This window comes from Cebus imitator, unplaced genomic scaffold, assembly GCF_001604975.1.
Source record: "Cebus imitator isolate Cc_AM_T3 unplaced genomic scaffold, Cebus_imitator-1.0 Scaffold238, whole genome shotgun sequence".
NCBI lineage: Eukaryota > Metazoa > Chordata > Mammalia > Primates > Cebidae > Cebus > Cebus imitator.
The window spans coordinates 2,986,833-3,006,360 of record NW_016107553.1 but is presented as its reverse complement, the minus strand read 5'-3'; the positions used below and the strand labels follow the sequence as shown (position 1 = coordinate 3,006,360).

Sequence of the window (19,528 nt, the reverse complement as noted above, 5' to 3'; positions counted from 1 at the left end):
TACAGACAAATGTTTTAACTTTACAGCTGCCTGAGTCATAGATAACATTTGGACCAAACAAGAGACTAGCCAAAAAGCTTAAAAGGGAAAGCTGTGAAGTGGTATGTCCCTAGGAGCTTCAAAAATCTCTGACATATTCCTTGAAATCTAGAGGGCCACATACATACACAGGGTTGTATGCATGTTTGGGAAAGACCTGAGAAGGCCCTAAGCTCTCACCTCTGCCTGACCTGGAGGCACTCTGCACAAGCAGGAAGTGAAGACTAAGGCAGAGTTGTCACCACTTTGGTTGAATGTTGGAGGTATGTCCCCAAATACACACCCAGATCCTTGGCAAAGACTGAGCAACTTAATGGCTCCAGATGTGTAAAGAAATATCTGTTCAATCATTAGCTGACCTCTGGGCAGAAAATTTCATGGCTACCTATGGTAAAGAATACAGACTTTATAGAATTAGTTTAGGACTCAAGAACAGGCAGGAATCTGATTTCCAGCATTGTTAACATTATATCATTTAAAATAGTTGTAACATTATATCATTTAAAATATGATAGATACTAACAAATACAGTGATCTATCAGATTATGGGGGGGATTAATTCCAGGACCCTTCATGGATAACAAAATGTGTGTATCCCGTGTTCCTTATATAAAATGGTGTCGTATTGGCATGTAACCTATGCACAGCCTGCTATATACTTTAAATCATCTGTAGATTACTTGTAATACATAGTGCAATGTAAACAGTTGTTAAACTGCATTATTTTTATTGCTGTATTGTTTTTAAAAATAGTTTTGATCTGTGGTTGGTTGAATTCACAAATGTAGGACTTCAGTTACAGAGAGCTGATTTTATGACCCATACATAGGAAAAGAAGCAGTCAATAGAAACTGTCCCTGAGGAAGCCCAGACATTGCACTTACTAGGCATAGATTTGAAATCATCTATTTAAATATGTACAAAGAACTAAAACCATGGCCTGATCACCTATATGAAAATACAAGAATTATACCACCAAATATAAGATATTAAATATTTTTTTAATATTCTGGAGTTGTACAGCAACTGAAATGAAAATTTCATGGGTGAGGCTCACAGCACACTTGAGCCAAAGAAAAAGAACCTATAAAATTGAAGTTTAATGAATAGAGATTATTCAGTCTGAGAAACGGAAAGAAAATAGAGTGAAGAAAAATGAACAGGTCCTTAGAGACCTGTAGACACCATCAAGCTTACCAGCATACCCATAATGGAAGTTCCAGAAAGAGAGGAAATGGAGAAAAAAGGACAGAAAGTGTATTTGAAGAAATAATGGCCCCCAAAAAACAACTGAATTTGATGAAAATTATTAAACATCTGAGAAGCTTAAAAAACTTCCTGTATGATAAATTCAAAGAAATTCATACTAGGCACATCATAATCAAATTATTGAAAGGCAAAGATAGAATCTTGAAAACAACAATATAAAGGTGACTCACACACAAAGGACCCCCAGTAGGGTTAGTAGCCAGTTTCTCACCAAAAGCTGTGGAGGCTAGAAGGCAATAGGATAATATATGCAGAATGCTCAAAGACAATGGGCAACCAGTAAATCTATATTCATCAAAAATCTATAGCCTTCCAAGAGGAAGGAGAAATTAAGATGCTAATTTAATTTTATTAGAAAATTAAATTATTAGAAATTAACATGCTAATTCCCATGACCTTGGGATTTAGCAGTGGATTCTTAGAAATGACACCAAAAGCATAAGCAGCAAAAGAAAANAAAAAAAAAAAAACAGATAAATTGGACTTCATTAAAATGTAAAACTCTTGTATATCAAAGGACACTTAAGAAAGTGAAAAAACTTATAGAGTGGGAAAAAATATTTGCAAATAATGTCTGATAAGCCTTTAATATACAGATATATGAAGAACTCTTATAAATCAATAAAAAGATGGCCCAATTTGAAAAAAAACGGCTAAAGATTTGAATAGACATTCCTCTAAAGAAGTTATAAAAATGACCAATAAGCACAGGAAATGTTGCTAAACATCACTAGTCTAGGGCTCTGCAAATCAAAACCACAATGAGATATCATTTCATACCTACTAGGATGGCCAGAATTTTTTTAAGGAAAATAATAAATGTTAGAGAATGTAGACAAATTGAACCCTCATACATTCCTAGTGGGAAGGTGAAAGTGCAGCTACTGTGGAAAACAGTTTAGCAGTTTCTCAAAGAGTTGACCTGGTGATTCCACTTCTAAGTATATGATCATACACAGTAGTTCCCCCTTATCTGTGGGGCATATGTTACAAGACCCCCAGTGGATGCTGCAACCACAGATAGTACCAGATAACCCTGTATATACTGGTGTTTTGATTTGATAACTGAGATAGCTAAGTGACTAATGGACAGGTAGCCTATACAGCATGAATATGCTGGAAAAAGGGAAGATTCCACTCCAGGCAGGATGGAGTAGGATGATGCAAGATTTTACCATGCTACTCAGAATTGTATGCCCCTTAAAACTTAGGAATTATTTTTAGAATTTTATATTTTGAATTTTTATACAGTGAAATATTGACTGAGTAAGTGAAATCAAGGAAAATGAAATTGCAGTTAAGGAGGGACTACTACTGTATAAAAGAATTGAAAACATGTTCACACAAAATCTTGTATGTGTATATTCATAATAGCATTATTCATAATAGCCACAAAGTAAAAACAACCTAAATGTCTGTCAACTGATGAATGGAAAAACAAAATGAAACAAAATGTGATACTGTTCAGTCATAAACTTCAATAGAGGACTGATACATGCTAAACATGCTACAACATGGATGAACCTTGAAAACTTTATGTTAAGTGAAAGAAGCGAAACATAAAAGGTCACATATTATGTGGTTCCATTTATATGAAATGTCCAGACAAGGATAAAAACAAAGTAGATTAGCAGTTGTCAGGGGCTGGAAGGTTGGGAAGTGACTCCTGATGAATTTGGGGTTACTTGGAGAGATGATGAAAATATTTTGGAATTAGATCATGGTAATGGTTGTACAACTTTGTGAATAGTTTGAAAACTATTAACTATTAATCTCTGAAAGATTATACCAACATCATTTCTGGAGATTCTTCCTGATTTCTTGGCAAATGAAAAAACATACGTATTAAACCTTCCAGTACAGGTTTCAGATTCCTTATCCAAAATGGTTGGGACCAGAATCTTTTTGGATTTTGGAATATTTGCATTGTGTATACTTACAGTTGAACCTCCCAAATCTGAAATGAGTGTGTGTCATGTCAGCCGTCATTTTCAGATTTGGGGGCATTTCAGATTTTGGATTGTTTTTGTTTTTGTTTTTGTTTTGAGTACTGAGTTTTTAGTTGTAAACTTAAGATCTCCTCCTTAACTTTACATATACATAGATAACAGGGTGGTCATGAAAAGCACTTTAACATCAGGGCAGATGTTAAGTTCTGAGGTTCTGTTTTCAACTGCTCTACATACAAAATGCCCTATAAGCAAAGAAAGGCTTAAATAAATAGATGGGGAGGAACATGACCTACACCCGTATATTCTCTGACTTAACTGGGGCTTGTAAAAATGTGCTGATTCTTTTTAAGCATTTGGGGCAAAAAGAAAATGGACGGGAAACATTGGGCTTCTTGAGAAGGTGTGAACAGATAACAGAGAAGATAGACTTGTACATTTATCCCTTTGGTTTCATGCTGTCTAGCATATTGGTCTTCACATCTGAAATGGGTAGAGTATGTGTTGCTTTAGATGTGGCTTTTAACTTCTGTTTTCTTTTAATGGATACTTTATCATCTGTGTTGTGACCAAGTATTATTTGTTAATTTATTTCTGTCGGTCTTTGTCAGGAAATATGTTTTGTTAGGAAAACATTTGCTAGGAAATAAACATTGACTGAATAGTTCTTCTTTTGACTTAGTGAATTTAAGAACACTAAGTTGTTGTTCCAGATGCTGACCTAATTTCCTATGCATATGAATAGGAGTAATATCTTTAAGAGATTCTCTTGTTGCTTTGTGTTTTAGTATTCCAGTAACTTTTGAGGTTGTGGTATGTAATTTTGTTTCACATATTGGTTCATGTTTATTATGACTACAACCTCATTTTGCTTCATTTTCAGCTTGAGTATCCCTTCTAGATTGGTTTTTATATTTTAGTGATATTCAGGCTTAAAGAGTGAATTAGTAGTGCTGCACATTTTACAGATGAGACACATCAAGGCACATAGAAGTTTGTTTTTCCAGTAAAGTACTGGCACAGCCTATCAGACACTGACTCGACGTGCTTCTCCCCAACACAAGGTCCACACTATGCAACTTCTAATTGGACATGCTGTGGCCTAACCAGCCTCTCTCTGTTGAACCCTCTGGCTCCTCAGAGTCCCATTTGAAATCGCTGCTCTTTCTAAAATTATTTAAAAGCTGTGATACCATGTTTTAGAAGATGTCCCTGATGTCTCAGAAGTTATATTTTATAATAAAATGTTTTTTTGCTTCTTGTGACCTTTTGGCTTTTTTCTTTTTAATTTAAACTCGTGTTTTCTTTACTAAAATATCTAGAGGTAAGCAGATTGCCTATTTGCCAGGATTTTCCTAGTACACATGATAATACATTCTTAAAGAATGTCATGTAAATATCCAAGAATTAGGAAGATTTTTACTTGCAAGTACTAAAAAACTGTAAATTAAAATGTTTCGCAATATATTTGAAAAATATTCAAAATCATAGTGGAAATGGTAGCTATGGTTTCACCAAAAGCAAGATAGAACATTTTAACTAGTAATCTTTGTTTCCTTTAGGGTTTAATGAAGAAATTCATTCGATGTTCTACACGGGTAACTGTTGGAACTATTAAAAAATTTCTAAGTTTAAAACTAAAACTTCCAAGTTCTTATGAGGTAAGTTAAATAATATCTAACCTTGATCATTTCAATAATTAAAGTATTTGAAGTGAAATTCTAACAAAAGTGAAAACTGAGAATATATTCAAATTAAATTTGTGGAAACTTTGGTTATTTTCATGTTAAAAAATTTCAGAATGTATTATTCTACTTAGGTAATATGTATTTTCTAATTGAGCATATCCTGAATAAACTATGATACTAATACATTTAATGTTTTATAATTAGAGGAGATATTTAAAGAACTTTAAGTAGTCCCAAAATAAATATACTAGCTAAATGTATTCATGCCTTAGGGGGTGTCATTTTTTATCTGAGATCTTTGAGATCAATTATTACCAATTCTTTATAGATTTCTACAGAATGTAAAACATTGTATTTTTATCCCAAGAAATTTCATAACTAATCACAGTTCCATGAAATGCAGACGTGGTTTTAACACTAGATAAAACCAACATATTATATCTGCATAAATGTAATTTACCAGTTTATTTACAGAAGAGGTAAATTGCCCTGATATTAATCACAACATAGCTTTTCATCTGTTCCATGTTTAGAGAATGTTTTTAATCCTACATTTATGACTAAAACATTGTAAGGAAATAGGGCTATAATTTCTCACCTGCCTAAATGGTGATCTTACAATTCATTAATTTCCCCTTCTTCCCTTCTGAGTTCTGATACTAGCATCTAGAAAATTAAAGACCAGGCAGGGCTTATGCCTGTAATCCCAGTACTTGGGGAGGCCGAGGTGGGTGGATCACCTGAGGTCAGGAGTTTGAGACCAACCTGGCCAACATGGTGAAACCCCGTGTCTACTAAAGCTACAAAAATTACCTGGGTGTGGTGGCGGGTGCCTATAATTCCAGCTGTTCAGGAGGCCGAGGCAAGAATCACTTGAATCTGGGAGGCGGAGGTTGCAATGAACCAAGATTGCACCACTGCACTCCAGCCTGGGCGATAGGGTGAACACTCCATCTCAAAAAAAAAGAAAAAATTAAAGACCAGGACTAGTTTCCTATGTAAACAAGGACATCAAAGGCAGCATAGTATTTCTGGCCTATCTGCAGTAATATGAATATCATAAACAGTCATAGGAGGAACAAAATGTGACAGACCTTGACAGTTATTATGTCCATGTTTTGTGGAAGCCTCTGATTCTGAGCTTATTTGAAAGTTTCTCTCAAGTGACTAGTCTGTGGGTTAAAATTGTTATTATGGAGAATTTCCCCAACCTAGAAAGGCAGGCCAACATTCAAATCCAGGAAATACAGAGAATACCACAAAGATATTCCTCAAGAAGAGCAACCCCAAGGCACATAATCATCAGATTCAGCAGGGTTGAAATGAAGGAAAAAATGCTAAGGGCAGCCAGAGAGGCCGGGTTACCCACAAAGGGAAGCCCATCAGACTCAGTGGATCTCTCAGCAGAAACCCTACAGCCAGAAGAGAATGGGGGCCAATATTCAATACCCTTAAAGAAAAGAACTTTCAACCCAGAATTTCATATCCAGCCAAACTAAGCTTCATGAGTGAAGGAGAAAGAAAATCCTTTATGGACAAGCAACTGCTGAGAGATTTCATCACCACCAGACCTGCCTTACAAGAGCTCCTGAAGGAAGCACTAAATATGGAAAGGAACAACCAGTACCAGCCACTGCAAAAATGTACCAAATCGTAAAGACCAACAACCCAATGAAGAAACTGCATCAACTTATTGGCAAAACAACAAGCTAGTATCAAAATGGCAGGATAAAATTCACACATAACAATATTAACCTTAAATGTAAACAGGCTAAATGCCCCAATCAAAAGATAAAGACTGGCAAATTGGATAGAGTGTCAAGACCCATTGGTGTGCTGTATTCAGGAGACCCATCTCATGTGCAAAGACACACATAGACTCAAAATAAAGGGATGGAAGAAGATTTACCAAGCAAATGGAGAGCAAAAAAAGCAGGGGTTGCAATCCTAGTCTATGATAAAACGGACTTTAAACCAACAAAGAACAAAAGAGACAAGGGTATTACATAATGGTAAAGGGATCAATGCAAGAAGAAGAGCCAACTATCCTAAACTTACATGCACCCAATACAGCAGCACCCAGATACATAAAGCAAGTTCTTAATGATCTACAAAGAGACTTAGACTCCCACACAATAATAGTGGGATACTTTAACACTCCACTGTCAATATTAGACAGGACTTGATTTCCAGGACTTGAACTCAGATCTGGACCAAGCACACCAGTAGACATCTACAGAACTCTCCACCCCAATTCCACAGAATATACATTCTTCTCAGCACCACATCGGACTTAGTCTAAAATTGACCACATAATTGGAAGTAAATCACTCCTCAGCAAATGCAAAACATCAGAAATCATAACAAACAGTCTTAGACCACAGTGCAATCAAATTAGACCTCAGGATTAAGAAACTCACTCAAAACCACACAACTGCGTGAAACCTTAACAACATGCTCCTGAATGACTACTGGATAAATAAAGAAATGAAGGCAGAAATAAAGATGTTCTTCAAAACCAATGAGAACAAAGACACAATGTGCCAGAATGTCTGGGACATATTTAAAGCAGTGTCTAGAGGGAAATGTATAGTACTAAATACCCACATGAGAAGTGAGGAAAGATCTAAAATCAATACCCTAACGTCACGATTAAAAGAGCTAAAGAAGCAAGATCAAACAAATTCAAAAGCTAGCAGAGGACCAGAAATTGCTAAGATCAGAGCAGAACTAAAAAAGATAGAGATACAAAAAACCCTTCAAAGAATCAGTGAATCCAGCAGCTGGTTTTTGAAAAGATCAACAAAATAGACCGCTAGCCAGACCAATAACAAATAAAAGAGAAGAAGAGAATAGATGCAATAAAAAATGATAAAGGGGATATCACCACCAATTCCACAGAAATATAAACTTCCATCAGAGATTACTACAAACAACTTTATGCACATAAACCAGTAAATCTAGAAGAAATGGATAAATTCCTGGACACTTACACCCTTCCAAGACTAAACCAGGAAGAAGTTGAATCCCTGAATAGGCCAATAACAAGGTTTGAAGTTGAGGCAGCAATTAATAGCCTACCAACCAAAAAAATTCCAGGACCAGATGGGTTCACAGCCGATTTCTACCAAACATACAAAGAGGAGTTGGTACCATTCCTTCTGAAACTATTCCAAACAATACAAAAAGAGGGAATCCTCCCTAACTTATTTTATGAGACCAACATCATCCTGATGCCAAAACCCGGCAGAGACACAACTAAAAAAGAAAATTTCAGGCCAATATCCATGATGAACATCGATGCAAAAATCTTCAATAAAATACTGGCAAACTGAATGCAACAGTACATCAAAAAGCTTATCCATCATGATCAGGTAGGCGTCAACCTGGGGATGCAAGGCTGGTTCAACATATACAAATCTATAAACATAATCCATCACATAAACAGAACCAAAGACAAAAACCACATGATTATCTCAATAGATGCAGACAAAGCCTGCAACAAAATTCAACAGCCCTTTATGCTAAAAACTCTCAATAAACTAGTTATCAGTGGAATGTATCTCAAAATAATAAAAGCTATTTACCACAAGCCCACAGCCAATATCATACTGAATGGCCAAAAACTGGAAGCATTCTCTTTGAAAACTGGCACTAGACAAGGGTGCCCTCTCTCCCACCATTTCTATTCAACATAGTATTGGAAGTTCTAGCCAGAGCAATTAGACAAGAAAAAGAAATAAAGGGTATTCATTTAGGAAAAGAGGAAGTCAAATTGTCTCTATTTGCAGACAACATGATTGTATATTTATAAGACCCCATCGTCTCAGCCCAGAAATCTCCTTAAACTGATAAGCAACTTCAGCAAAGTCTCAGGATACAAAATCAATGTGCAAAAATTACAAGCACCCTATACACCAATAACAAAGAGCCAAAACGTGAGTCAACTCCCATTCACGATTGCTGCAAAGAGAATAAAATACCTGAGAATACAACTAACAAATGATGTGAAGGACCTCTTCAAGGAGAACTACAAACCACTGCTCAAGGAAACAAGAGAGGACACAAACAAATGGAAAAACATTCTATGCTCATGGTTAAGAAGAATCAGTATCATGAAAATGGCCATACTGCCCAAAGTAATTTATAGATTCAATGCTATCCCCATCAAGCTACCATTGACTTTCTTCACAGAACTGGAAAAAAACACGTTTAACCTCATATGGAACCAAAAAAGAACCTGCATAGCCAAGACAATCCTAAGCAAAAAGAACAAAGCTGGAGTCATAACACTACCTGACTTCAAACTACACTACAAGGCTACAGTAATCAAAAGAGCATGGTACTAGTACCAAAACAGAGATATAGACCAATGGAACAGGACAGAGGCCTTGGAATTAACTCTGCACATCTACAACCATCTGATCTTTGACAAACCTGACAAAAACAAGCAATGGGGAAGGATTTCCTATTTAATAAATGGTATTGGGAAAAACTAGCCATGTGCAGAAAGCTAAAACTGGACCCCTTCCTTTGATGTTGTACAAAAATTAACTCCAGTGGATTAAAAGATATAAATGTAAGACCTAAAATCATAAAAACCATAGCAGAAAACCTAGGCAGTGTCATTCAGGACATAGGTATAGGCAAGGACTTCACGACTAAAACACCAAAAGCAATGGCAATAAAAGCCAAAATAGATAAATGGGATCTAATTAAACTTAAGCTGAGCTTCTGCACAGCAAAAGAAACAGTCATTACAGTGAACTGGCAACCAATGGAATGGGAAAAATTTTTTGCAATCTACCCATTTGACAAAGGGCTAATATCCAGAATCTACAAAGAACTTAAACAAATTTACAAGAAAAATACAACCCCATCAAAAAGTGGGCAAAGGATATGAACAGACACTTTTTAAAAGAAGACATTTATGAGGCCAACAAACATATGAAAAAATGCTCATCATCACTGATCATTAGAGAAATGCAAATCCAAACCACATTGAGATACTATGTCATACCAGTTAGAATGGCAATCATTTAAAAATCTGGAGACAGCAGATGCTGGAGAGGATGTGGAGAAATAGGAACGCTTTTACACTGTTGGTGGGAATGTAAATTAGTTCAACCATTGTGGAAAACAGTGTGGTGATTCCTCAAGGATCTAGAAATAGAAATACCATTTGACCCAGCAATCCCATTACTGGGTATATACCCAAAAGATTATAAATCATTCTATTACAAAGACACATGCACATGTATGTTCATTGCAGCACTGTTGACAATAGCAAAGACTTGGAACCAACCCAAATGCCCATCAGTGATAGACTGGTTAAAGAAAATATATCACATATACACCATGGAATACTATGCAGTCATAAAAAAGGATGGGTTCATGTTCTTTGCAGGGACATGGATGAAGCTGGAAATCATCATTCTCAGCAAACTGACACAAGAACAGAAAACCAAACACCGCATGTTCTCACTTATAAGTGGGTGTTGAACAATGAGATCACATGGATACAGGGTGGGAACATCACACACTGGGGTCTGTTTGGGGGTGGGGGGCCAAGGGAAGGATAGCAGGGGGTGGAGAGATTGGAGAGGGATAACATTAGGAGAAATACCTAATGTAGGTGATGGAGGGGAGAATGGATGCAGCAAATCACCATGGCGTGTGTATACCTATGTAACAATCCTGCACGATCTGCACATGTACCCCAGAACTTAAAGTATAATAATAACAATTGTTGTTATGGTTCTACAAATATTTTTTCAAATTCTAGAGACATCAACTTTTGTATTAGGAAAAAAATATGGAAGTATCAAAGCCCAATGTACTTGATAAAAATAAATGATGCTAATAATGTATAGATATGACTAAGTGAAAAATAGACAATAAAATTGTTTTTATTATTTGGTTTTATACTTTATTTTCTTCATCCAAAATACCATGTATAGTTTTATTTCCTTTTAAGTCTGATTCATTGAGTTAACATTTTCTAATTTTTAGAAAGCTGTTATTACTAAGAGAACTATTACTCTTGTATAGTCTTACCTCTGGCATGTACATATTTCTCTATAAAAGATGGCAGAGGGAGAGATTCAGTACACTGACATCTCCTTATCTATCCCAGTGCAAAGGAGTTTTCCTATGACTTAGGAATCTTTTTCAGTTCCCCCCTTATTTTGCTGCCTAGCATGCAGGGGGATGATTTAATGAAATACCTGACAGCGGAAGCTTTTGTAACAGAATTGATAACTGGGGCAAGATAGTTTAGTTGCTAAATGACACTAATAGATGCAGTATACCTGATTAGCAGTTGCATCCTAAGTAAGTCCCTTCATTTTTCTTATGAATTTATTTATAAACAAGATGAAAATGAAATGACTCCTTTATTCTTTTAAGAGTTAATAAAATGATGCCTGAAAAACATTTTGGGATCCACGTAAGTCATAAATCATCAAAAAATAAGTAATTTTGCTTCATGTGTCTAATACAGTTAACTGAAACTATACTCATCTTAAAGTTCAAAACTGTAGTCTCCAGCCAGATGAAGAATTATTTAAACCTCATTCTTCTTCCTCTCCCACACTTCAAATGAAATCTTTCCAGCTTGTTTTTAATAGCTAGATAGCTAAAATGTTGTTTTATTTATAGGGATTGATGATAAACATTTGCTTGATTATGCTTTGTTGAATTAGTGAAATATAGCCACAGTTCCTGTACCCTTCTTAAAGATTTAGGGGTTGTTCCCTTCCTGCAACTTGGAGCAAAAGTTAACGCTGATAAGTACAACACTTTTTCGAAGCTTTGTGCAAAGTGAGAAGAGGATCCTGTAAGTATTGTGCAAATTACCAACCAGGCAAACCAGAGAAGCCAGACAGCCCTAAGAGACACAGACCTGTGGCATAGTCCTAACTTTTGTATCAAATTAGCTATTGGTAATTACTGAAAATTCTCATATACCTTTAAAGCCCCATAAATCACTGTATCCACATTCATTCATTTCCTTCTTCAAGCCCAAACTAATAAGAAGAAAGTAACCTCTTCAAATCTTGGGAAGGTGAAAGAATTCTGAGAGAGGAATTGAGAAGTCAAAGGAGCTGAGAGGAACTGTGAGGTTTCTATAGGTTCCTGTTCAAAAAGGGGCAGCCACAGAAATATGCCTTAAACTTCTAAGAGACATGACAGAGATTTGGACTAAGAAAGTTACATTGCATTTGTAAATTAAGTGTATGGACTTGAGATATAAGTATGTGAGACAAGATAAACAGTGCTGTGTGTTACTTATATCCAAATTGTTAACACTTTAGGAGAAGAATAAATGCTTTCTGTTTAAAATAATGGTAAATGCTTTTGTTATAACTATTTGAATATTTTTTGAAATTTCAAAAACTGTGCAAAATACTTCTGAATTCAACATTATGTTAATAGATCTATAATTATTCTTTTTAAAGCTGGATGTGCTGTGCAATGGTGAAATTATGGGGAAGGATCATACTATGGAGTTCATCTACATGACAAGATGGCGACTAAGAGGCGAAAACGTAAATTGCTTTTATATTTACTATGTGTATATTTAGTTATATACCATTATGTTACTCAAATTTTTAACAATATTAGGAACTAAAAAAGATAAACTAGCTTGGGAGAGAGAATAAACTGATTCCTCTTGTTACTATTTCTACTAGCACTCTGGAAATTGGTCCCATGTGTAAAGTCAAGGTCTGTGGTAAATGTGGTTTTATCAGATTTAAAGTGAGATTAAAACCCCATCTAAATTATGTTCAGGACTTTACTAACCAAGACAGAGAAGATAACATTTTTTTAAACCCAATAAATTATTGGAACACTTATGTATATGGAATGGTAGGGAGGGAAACTAAGTTCTGCCCTGACTAATATGATTAATGGTTGATAAGAAAGTTTATTTTTGGTTGTGGTAGAGGGGACAGATAGGGTAGAATCTAAATAATCTTCTTTCAGGTACCTCCTTTTCATTGAAAATATAAACTCAGACTTAAGGGTAAGTGAGTTTGCTGTGCTTTCTGATGCCAGAATTAGATTATTGTGCCTTAGGCTCTTAAGCAGTATGGGAGAAACAATTCAAAGGAGAAAACTGAAGAAAACCCAAAAGACAAATTTTGTATTTTGAACAATATCTTTGATTCTGGTTTGTAGGACTGATATATGAGACTGAGATATGAGACTAAGGAATACAATAGTAACTTAGGTTCTACTAAGTTCTATAGCAGTAACTATAACTTAGGTTCAAGCATGGGATATTAGGGAAATTTGAGGTACCTAGGGATTGTAGGACTGTCATATGAGACTAAGGAATACAGTAGTAATGCTATCAGAAATAACCTTCATAATCTGAGTGCATAAATAAACATGAATTAAGATTGACTAGAAGTTTGGACCAGATAACTTTTAAGATTATCTTTTGGAATTCTAAAATTATCTTCTGTGGTATTTGTGATACAATATGTCATACTCTTAAACCGTAATTTGTTCTGTAAACTAGATTTATTACATTTTCTGAAATGTAAATGAAAATGTAAATTCTAAAAAATAACACACATTAAGAAATTTAACCTCACACAAGAATAAGTAATATAGAATCCAGATATAATGAGGGTTGCCATGTTACAGTATTTCAAAACATATTTATATTGAATGTAAACATCTCTGGAATTGTTACAAAACAAGCTGCAAAAACTCATTGTCTTATGGGTAAGATACTTGGCTCTTTTGCAGAAGAAATGTCTCTATATGATATAATAATAAGTGAAGCACCTAAATGTGTAAATCAGAAGGTTTTTTTCCTACTTGAGACATAGGAAAAACCCCAGGTAAAGCCTTTCTTATGAGACTGAATTCTTTCACTAATAGCGGAAAGCAAGAAGGAAAAAATACATTCTAATACCGCCACCAAATAGCATGTGCCCTTGAAGAACTCACCAAACATCTATGTGGTTCACGTTTTTAAAAATCTAACTACCTTTGTATTTGGTAAATTACAACCTGCCTTTCTGTGACATTTTATAATGTTTTAAATGACTGTACATGTGTCAGTCGCCCTCAGTTAATCCCTACAACCAAGATGTTCCAGGTACCAGGTACAGATTGCACAGGTAGTAAATTCTTTTTTACCGAACACAGTTGAGGAATGGATATTATGATATTACACATTATACTGTATTAAATGTAACTTCAGCTTTCTTTGATAGTTTAGCAAGCATTGCAGTGTGTTTTAGTGCTTGAAATCATGTTGATGAATAGACTTGTCTTAAGGTTAAAGAGATATAAATGGACATCCACTGCATGACCTCTATGAGTGCTCACTTGTTCTTTACAAGATCTCTTCCCAAAGTTCCTCCAGCTGCCATTATTTTAATGTCAAAGTATGAAAGAGCTAATTTATAGACATTTTTTATTAAGAGACTATGATTTAAATCAGTCCTTAATGAATTACATTTCTGATTACGTATTTGTGAATAGTTTAAACGTTTTGGTTTTATAAGGCCTACTTTAGTAAAAGTTCAAAAGTGGTTCAGTAGCTATGGTTTATCATTCAGGTGGAAACTAAACCAATAAACAGAAAAATTACTACCTTTTACATTTAGTGCAACAGCAAAGCAATATATTAGCCCATTTTGTTTGTTGGTGTAACAAACCTGTTTTTTGGTTACTCTCCTCCAAACCTGTTTCACCTCAGTCATCACAACCTCAATAATTCTAAGGTTGGTAGCTCCATTTTTCCAGTTGCTCAGACCAAAATCCCTGAAGTCAGCACTGTCTGCCTTTTTCTTTCAACCATCCTTAGCAAATTCTGTAACCTTTACCATCAAAATATACATTCAGAATCCAGCTATGTGTCACTTACCTCCACTTCACTACTGGTCCAACCCACCATAGCCAATCTCCTGGCAAGGCCATGCCACCACGCTTGCCCAACCTCTGTCTTCACCTCATACAGCAGCCAGAGTGATCCTCTTAAAACAGGTTAGAACATGCCCACTCCATTCTCCGATTCCTTTAATAATGTTTAATTTAGGAAAAATCAGAGCCTTTCTAGAGACCTACATATGTGACCACCATATAATCTCCCTAGATACTCTCACACCTCATTGTTTACTTTGCCTGCCTGGCCTCACAGCACTGCAGCCACACTGGCCTGTTTCCTCAGCCACACCTGGCTTGCCCTCACCTCCCACGGTACCCACCTAACTGGTTTCCTTTACCCCCTTCACTTAAGTAACTTTGCTTCTATGTCACATTCTCAGTGAGGCCTCTGACCTCATCTAAAATTACAACCCCCTCTACCGATGGCATTCTTACTCCCTTTTCATGCCTTATTGTTTTCCATAGTATTTCTTGCCACCTCTGACATATTATGCCTCCTATTTATGTGTTTATTGTTTGTCCCCAAGTAAAATATAATCTGAGGACAGGGATTTTTGTTTGTTCACTGCTAAATCTCCAGCACCTAGAGCCGTGCCCAGCATATATACTCAATCAGTACTTGTTCAAAGAGTAAATTGAATGAAAATGTTATCTTTTATAAAGTAATGGTTATGTAAAATATATCCTAAAAATAATATTTATTTAAATCTCAGCTTTCTATTTGTTTCTATTAAATAAACTTTAAATTTTTATTCAGCTTCCAATTACAAATTATTATAATATTAACAGATGAATTCTGACAGTTGAGTAACGTGGACGAATGCAGTAGTATCACTAAAACAATCATTTCTTGATTAAGCTCCTATAGCATATTGTTGTGATCACATCCCTTCTCATTTCATCATCCACTGCCAGCAAGATGCCAGGATGTCTGAAGAGCTCTTTCTAGTCTACTTACCAGCTAACTAGCTCTGCCTTAGATTGGAGTCCACTTATTTCCTAAACTAATGACCACCATGTGGTTCTTTTACTTGTTTCTGTTACTTTTTGGTATTAAAAATTTTAATCTATCTGAGATTAATTTAGTTCTACAAAAACACAAGGTTAAGATTCTAATTTATTTCAAATTATTTTTAAATAAGAAATACAATGTATTGAATAATCCATATTTAACCTTATTGTTTTGAGATGTCACTATGTCCATGTGTGTGTGTGTGTGTGTGTGTGTGTGTGTGTGTATCTATATGTTCCTAGACATTGTTTTGTTCTTGTGAGCAGGTCTTATTCTGAACCAGCATTACACATTATCTAGCTTTTATAAAGAGCTGACCACCCCTATCTAAAACCCTCCAGTTGTCTACTTTCTTTGGGATAAATTTGGATGAAGTTTAAACATGTTTTATAGGGCAAGTAGTTGGGCCTTCTAGGTTGCTTTATAATGTGTATTATTAGGACCTGTTAGGGCAAAATCCTCAATTATTCTTTTGAAATTGTATTGGCTAATTTTACCCATTTATTCTTCAAGATGAGCTTTAGAATGGGATTGTGACTGGCACTGGATTATTTCTAAGTTGATTTGGCTGGAATTGGCATCTTTGTGGGTTTTTATTCTATTTGGTACTATGGGATGTCTCCTCATCTATTCTACATACTGGGAGTAAGTCTGTCATTTTCTTTCCTCATATTGGATACCACTCTGCCCCCTGGAGTCTTTCATCTCCAACAAGGATACTCCATATTCAGATCACCCCTTTACCTCTTCCTACTTCTAGCCTCTTAGGAAGAATATCAGGAGAATTGATTTTGCCTCAATTTCTCAAGTATAGTTGGGTATTTCCCTGCACCATACAGATTCTGTGCCACTGTTCTCCTTTGTCTTTCGGCAGTTCCACTTCAGGCTCAGCCTGTTTTCTATGGTCCCTGCCCACTCTAGACCCTTGTCTCTACTGTGATGCATTTTTGAAAGATTTTTCTCTTTAGAAATCAAAACAAACAGCTGGTCAGACTTAGCTCTTGAAATTTTTTCAGTTCATATCAGTATTGCCACCTCAAGATTCTGTACTCAAGCTTGACATTAATCTTTTTCTTATTAGTGGGAGAAAAAAGAAAAAAACCGTGCTTCTAAATCTTTAATGCAGATGTAAATCATCAGAGGATCTTGGTAAAATACAGATTCTGACTCAGTAGGTCTGGGAGTGAGGCTTAAGATACTGTATTTCTAGCAAACTCCCAGGAGCTGCTAATGCATCTGATCTTTGGACCATCCTTTGAATATTAGTGTTTCAGGAGATGTGATCTGTGACTACTGACTTTCCCTGTAGTTTCCACATCTATAAATTGAGGATGCAGAATTACAGAATCAGATCTCAGTTTGGAAGGGACTTATGTCATCTAATCTGTCATCAATCTAATACTTGGATTTTCTTTACAATATTCATGCCCAAGGGTCATCACATTTTTTGAAACATAAATGGAATCATATGTATTGTTTTACAACTTTTTTTAAAATTTGAGAATGTGTCTTGTGCAGAGTCAGTAAACTTTGAAACAAATTTTTAATACATTAATAATATTACATTTGTGTGGCTGTAGCATAATTTAATTAGCACAGTCCTTTGGTGGACATTTAGATTTTTTTTCAAATTTTTTGACATTACAAGCAAGGTATTCTAGTACATATGTCTTTTTACACATATGCAAGCATATCCATTGGCTAGATTCTGAGAAGTGGATTTTCAATAGAGTATGCAGGTTTTAAATGTTGATAGGTACAAATTGTCTCTGAAAAGGTTTTAGTGGATATTATTTGAAATTTATAATTATACCAATAATGTAGGAGAGTGCCCATTTTTCGACATTTTCGTCAGCACTGCATATTATCAATTTTATATTTCTTCTGTGAATTTATCTTTCATATTCATTGCCTTGATTTCTTTTCATGATGTTTGTCTTTTTCTTATTGAATTCTAGGAGCTCTTTATGTGTTCTGAATATGAGTCTTTGGCTATTATGAGTTACAGCTATTTTCTTCCAGTTGTGTCCTGCTTCCTAGTTTTGCGTCAGTTTTCAGTTTTTGTATTCTTTAAAATCTGGGTAAAACTAAGAATTAATGAACTATACTAAAGTGTTTCATAGAGTGTCTGACATGATAAATGTTATTTTATTAGTAGCTTATGTACGTTCACCTTCATTATTATTATAATTCTCTCCTCCTTCACTTAGTTTCATACCTGAGAGCTTATTGTCAATATCTCTGTCTAGTCTTAGCTTTCATCATGGACTCACATTCTTCCTGCTCACCTTTTCTTGGGTAGTTCTCAGTATAGCCACCTTTCCCAGATCATCCTGATTTAGTTTTATGTCTTCTAGCCATCTCTGCCAGTCCAGCACCTAAAGTTACTACACCATGCTTGTCTTCTTTTGCTTTATTTGCATTAGCAGGCAATTGTAAGAAAAGCAAGTGTGGACATCTTGACTGATACCAAAGAGATCAATAGGAGAAAAAAAAAGGGAATCACTTAGTGAAATTGCTACTTTACTACTTACTCTTGTTGAACCCTGTTTAGGATTTTCAGTGTTAGACAGAATCTGATAGACCAGAGTTTGGTGACTCTTCAGAGAGAAAGGAGAAGGTTGCTAAAAGATAGCAGAGCTGAGCCTGCCTTGCAGCATGTTGATGCACAAAGTACCCAAAATTAAGAACTGACTGCTAGAGAAAAAATTATTATTTTGGGAAAATAGAAAATTTCTTAAATTTTATTTTAAAGCCTACAAATATATTTGTTTTAATCAATGCTTTATTTAAATACTCTTTCAAAGTATATCTTTAAAAAACCTACTTTGCTATGTTAGAAATATCCTGGTTAATTTGTACCTTATATTTTTTATGTATTTAATTTTTCTTCCATTTTGAAGAGTAGACAATGTTGAATTCATATATGCATAATTTTAAAGAATACATTTTATGTTTTATAGTCCAATTACAATTAAAATTATATTTAATAATAGTTTAGCATAATATTTAAAAATAGGGTTTATTACAATTAAAATTATATTTAATAATAGTTTAGCATAATATTTAAAAATTAGAATTTGGGAATGATTTTTTAATGTGAATAAATTGTTTCAAAGTAGTAGGTTTACAAACAAATCTCCTCAATAGTTTTAAAGCGTGTTCTCTCATTGCTTTACTCATAAAACATCTCAGTGGCTGATGTGTGCCAGTTCTGGGCCTTAGCTCTTAAGATCACTGTGACTAAAATATAGATTCAAGGAGCTCACAATCTAATGCTAATCTAATCTAAGCAATATAAAGCAATATAAATAACCTACTATAAAACAAAGCAGATGCCTTATAGGTTGAGTGGAATTCCATGTTCCTCTCAGAGCTCTGATCTCCTTGAACAGTATTACTTTCAGGGGAAGTTGAAGAAGAGATCTAGGAGAGAGTGATCACAGGAAAGGATGGAAGAAAGAGGATGTCCCTTGTGCATGCAAGAAGTGAGGTTTTCCCAGGAAATAGTATTTGAAAATGTTCTGGAAAGGAAAGGCCACCATTTTTGCATTTGCAGAATATTAAACAAAACTCATATCTAGATGCTAAAATTACTTCAAGCTAAATTTTACCAATGACTAAGTTATTAAAGTCTTTTTTTTTTTTTTTTTTTTTTT

The 19,528-nt window shown here is 35.1% G+C and overlaps 1 protein-coding gene across 4 annotated transcripts in view; it reads left to right on the top strand.

The window, feature by feature from the left end:
• Positions 1–19,528, top strand: part of PCGF5 (polycomb group ring finger 5) — a 118,156-nt gene that overhangs the window by 89,208 nt on the left and 9,420 nt on the right. For all 4 annotated transcript variants that reach the window (XM_037727744.1, XM_037727742.1, XM_037727743.1 and 1 more), the window contains 2 exons: positions 4,820–4,918; positions 12,406–12,495. In XM_037727744.1, the coding sequence (XP_037583672.1) occupies positions 4,820–4,918; positions 12,406–12,495 (189 nt within the window). The remainder of the gene's footprint in view (positions 1–4,819; positions 4,919–12,405; positions 12,496–19,528) is intronic.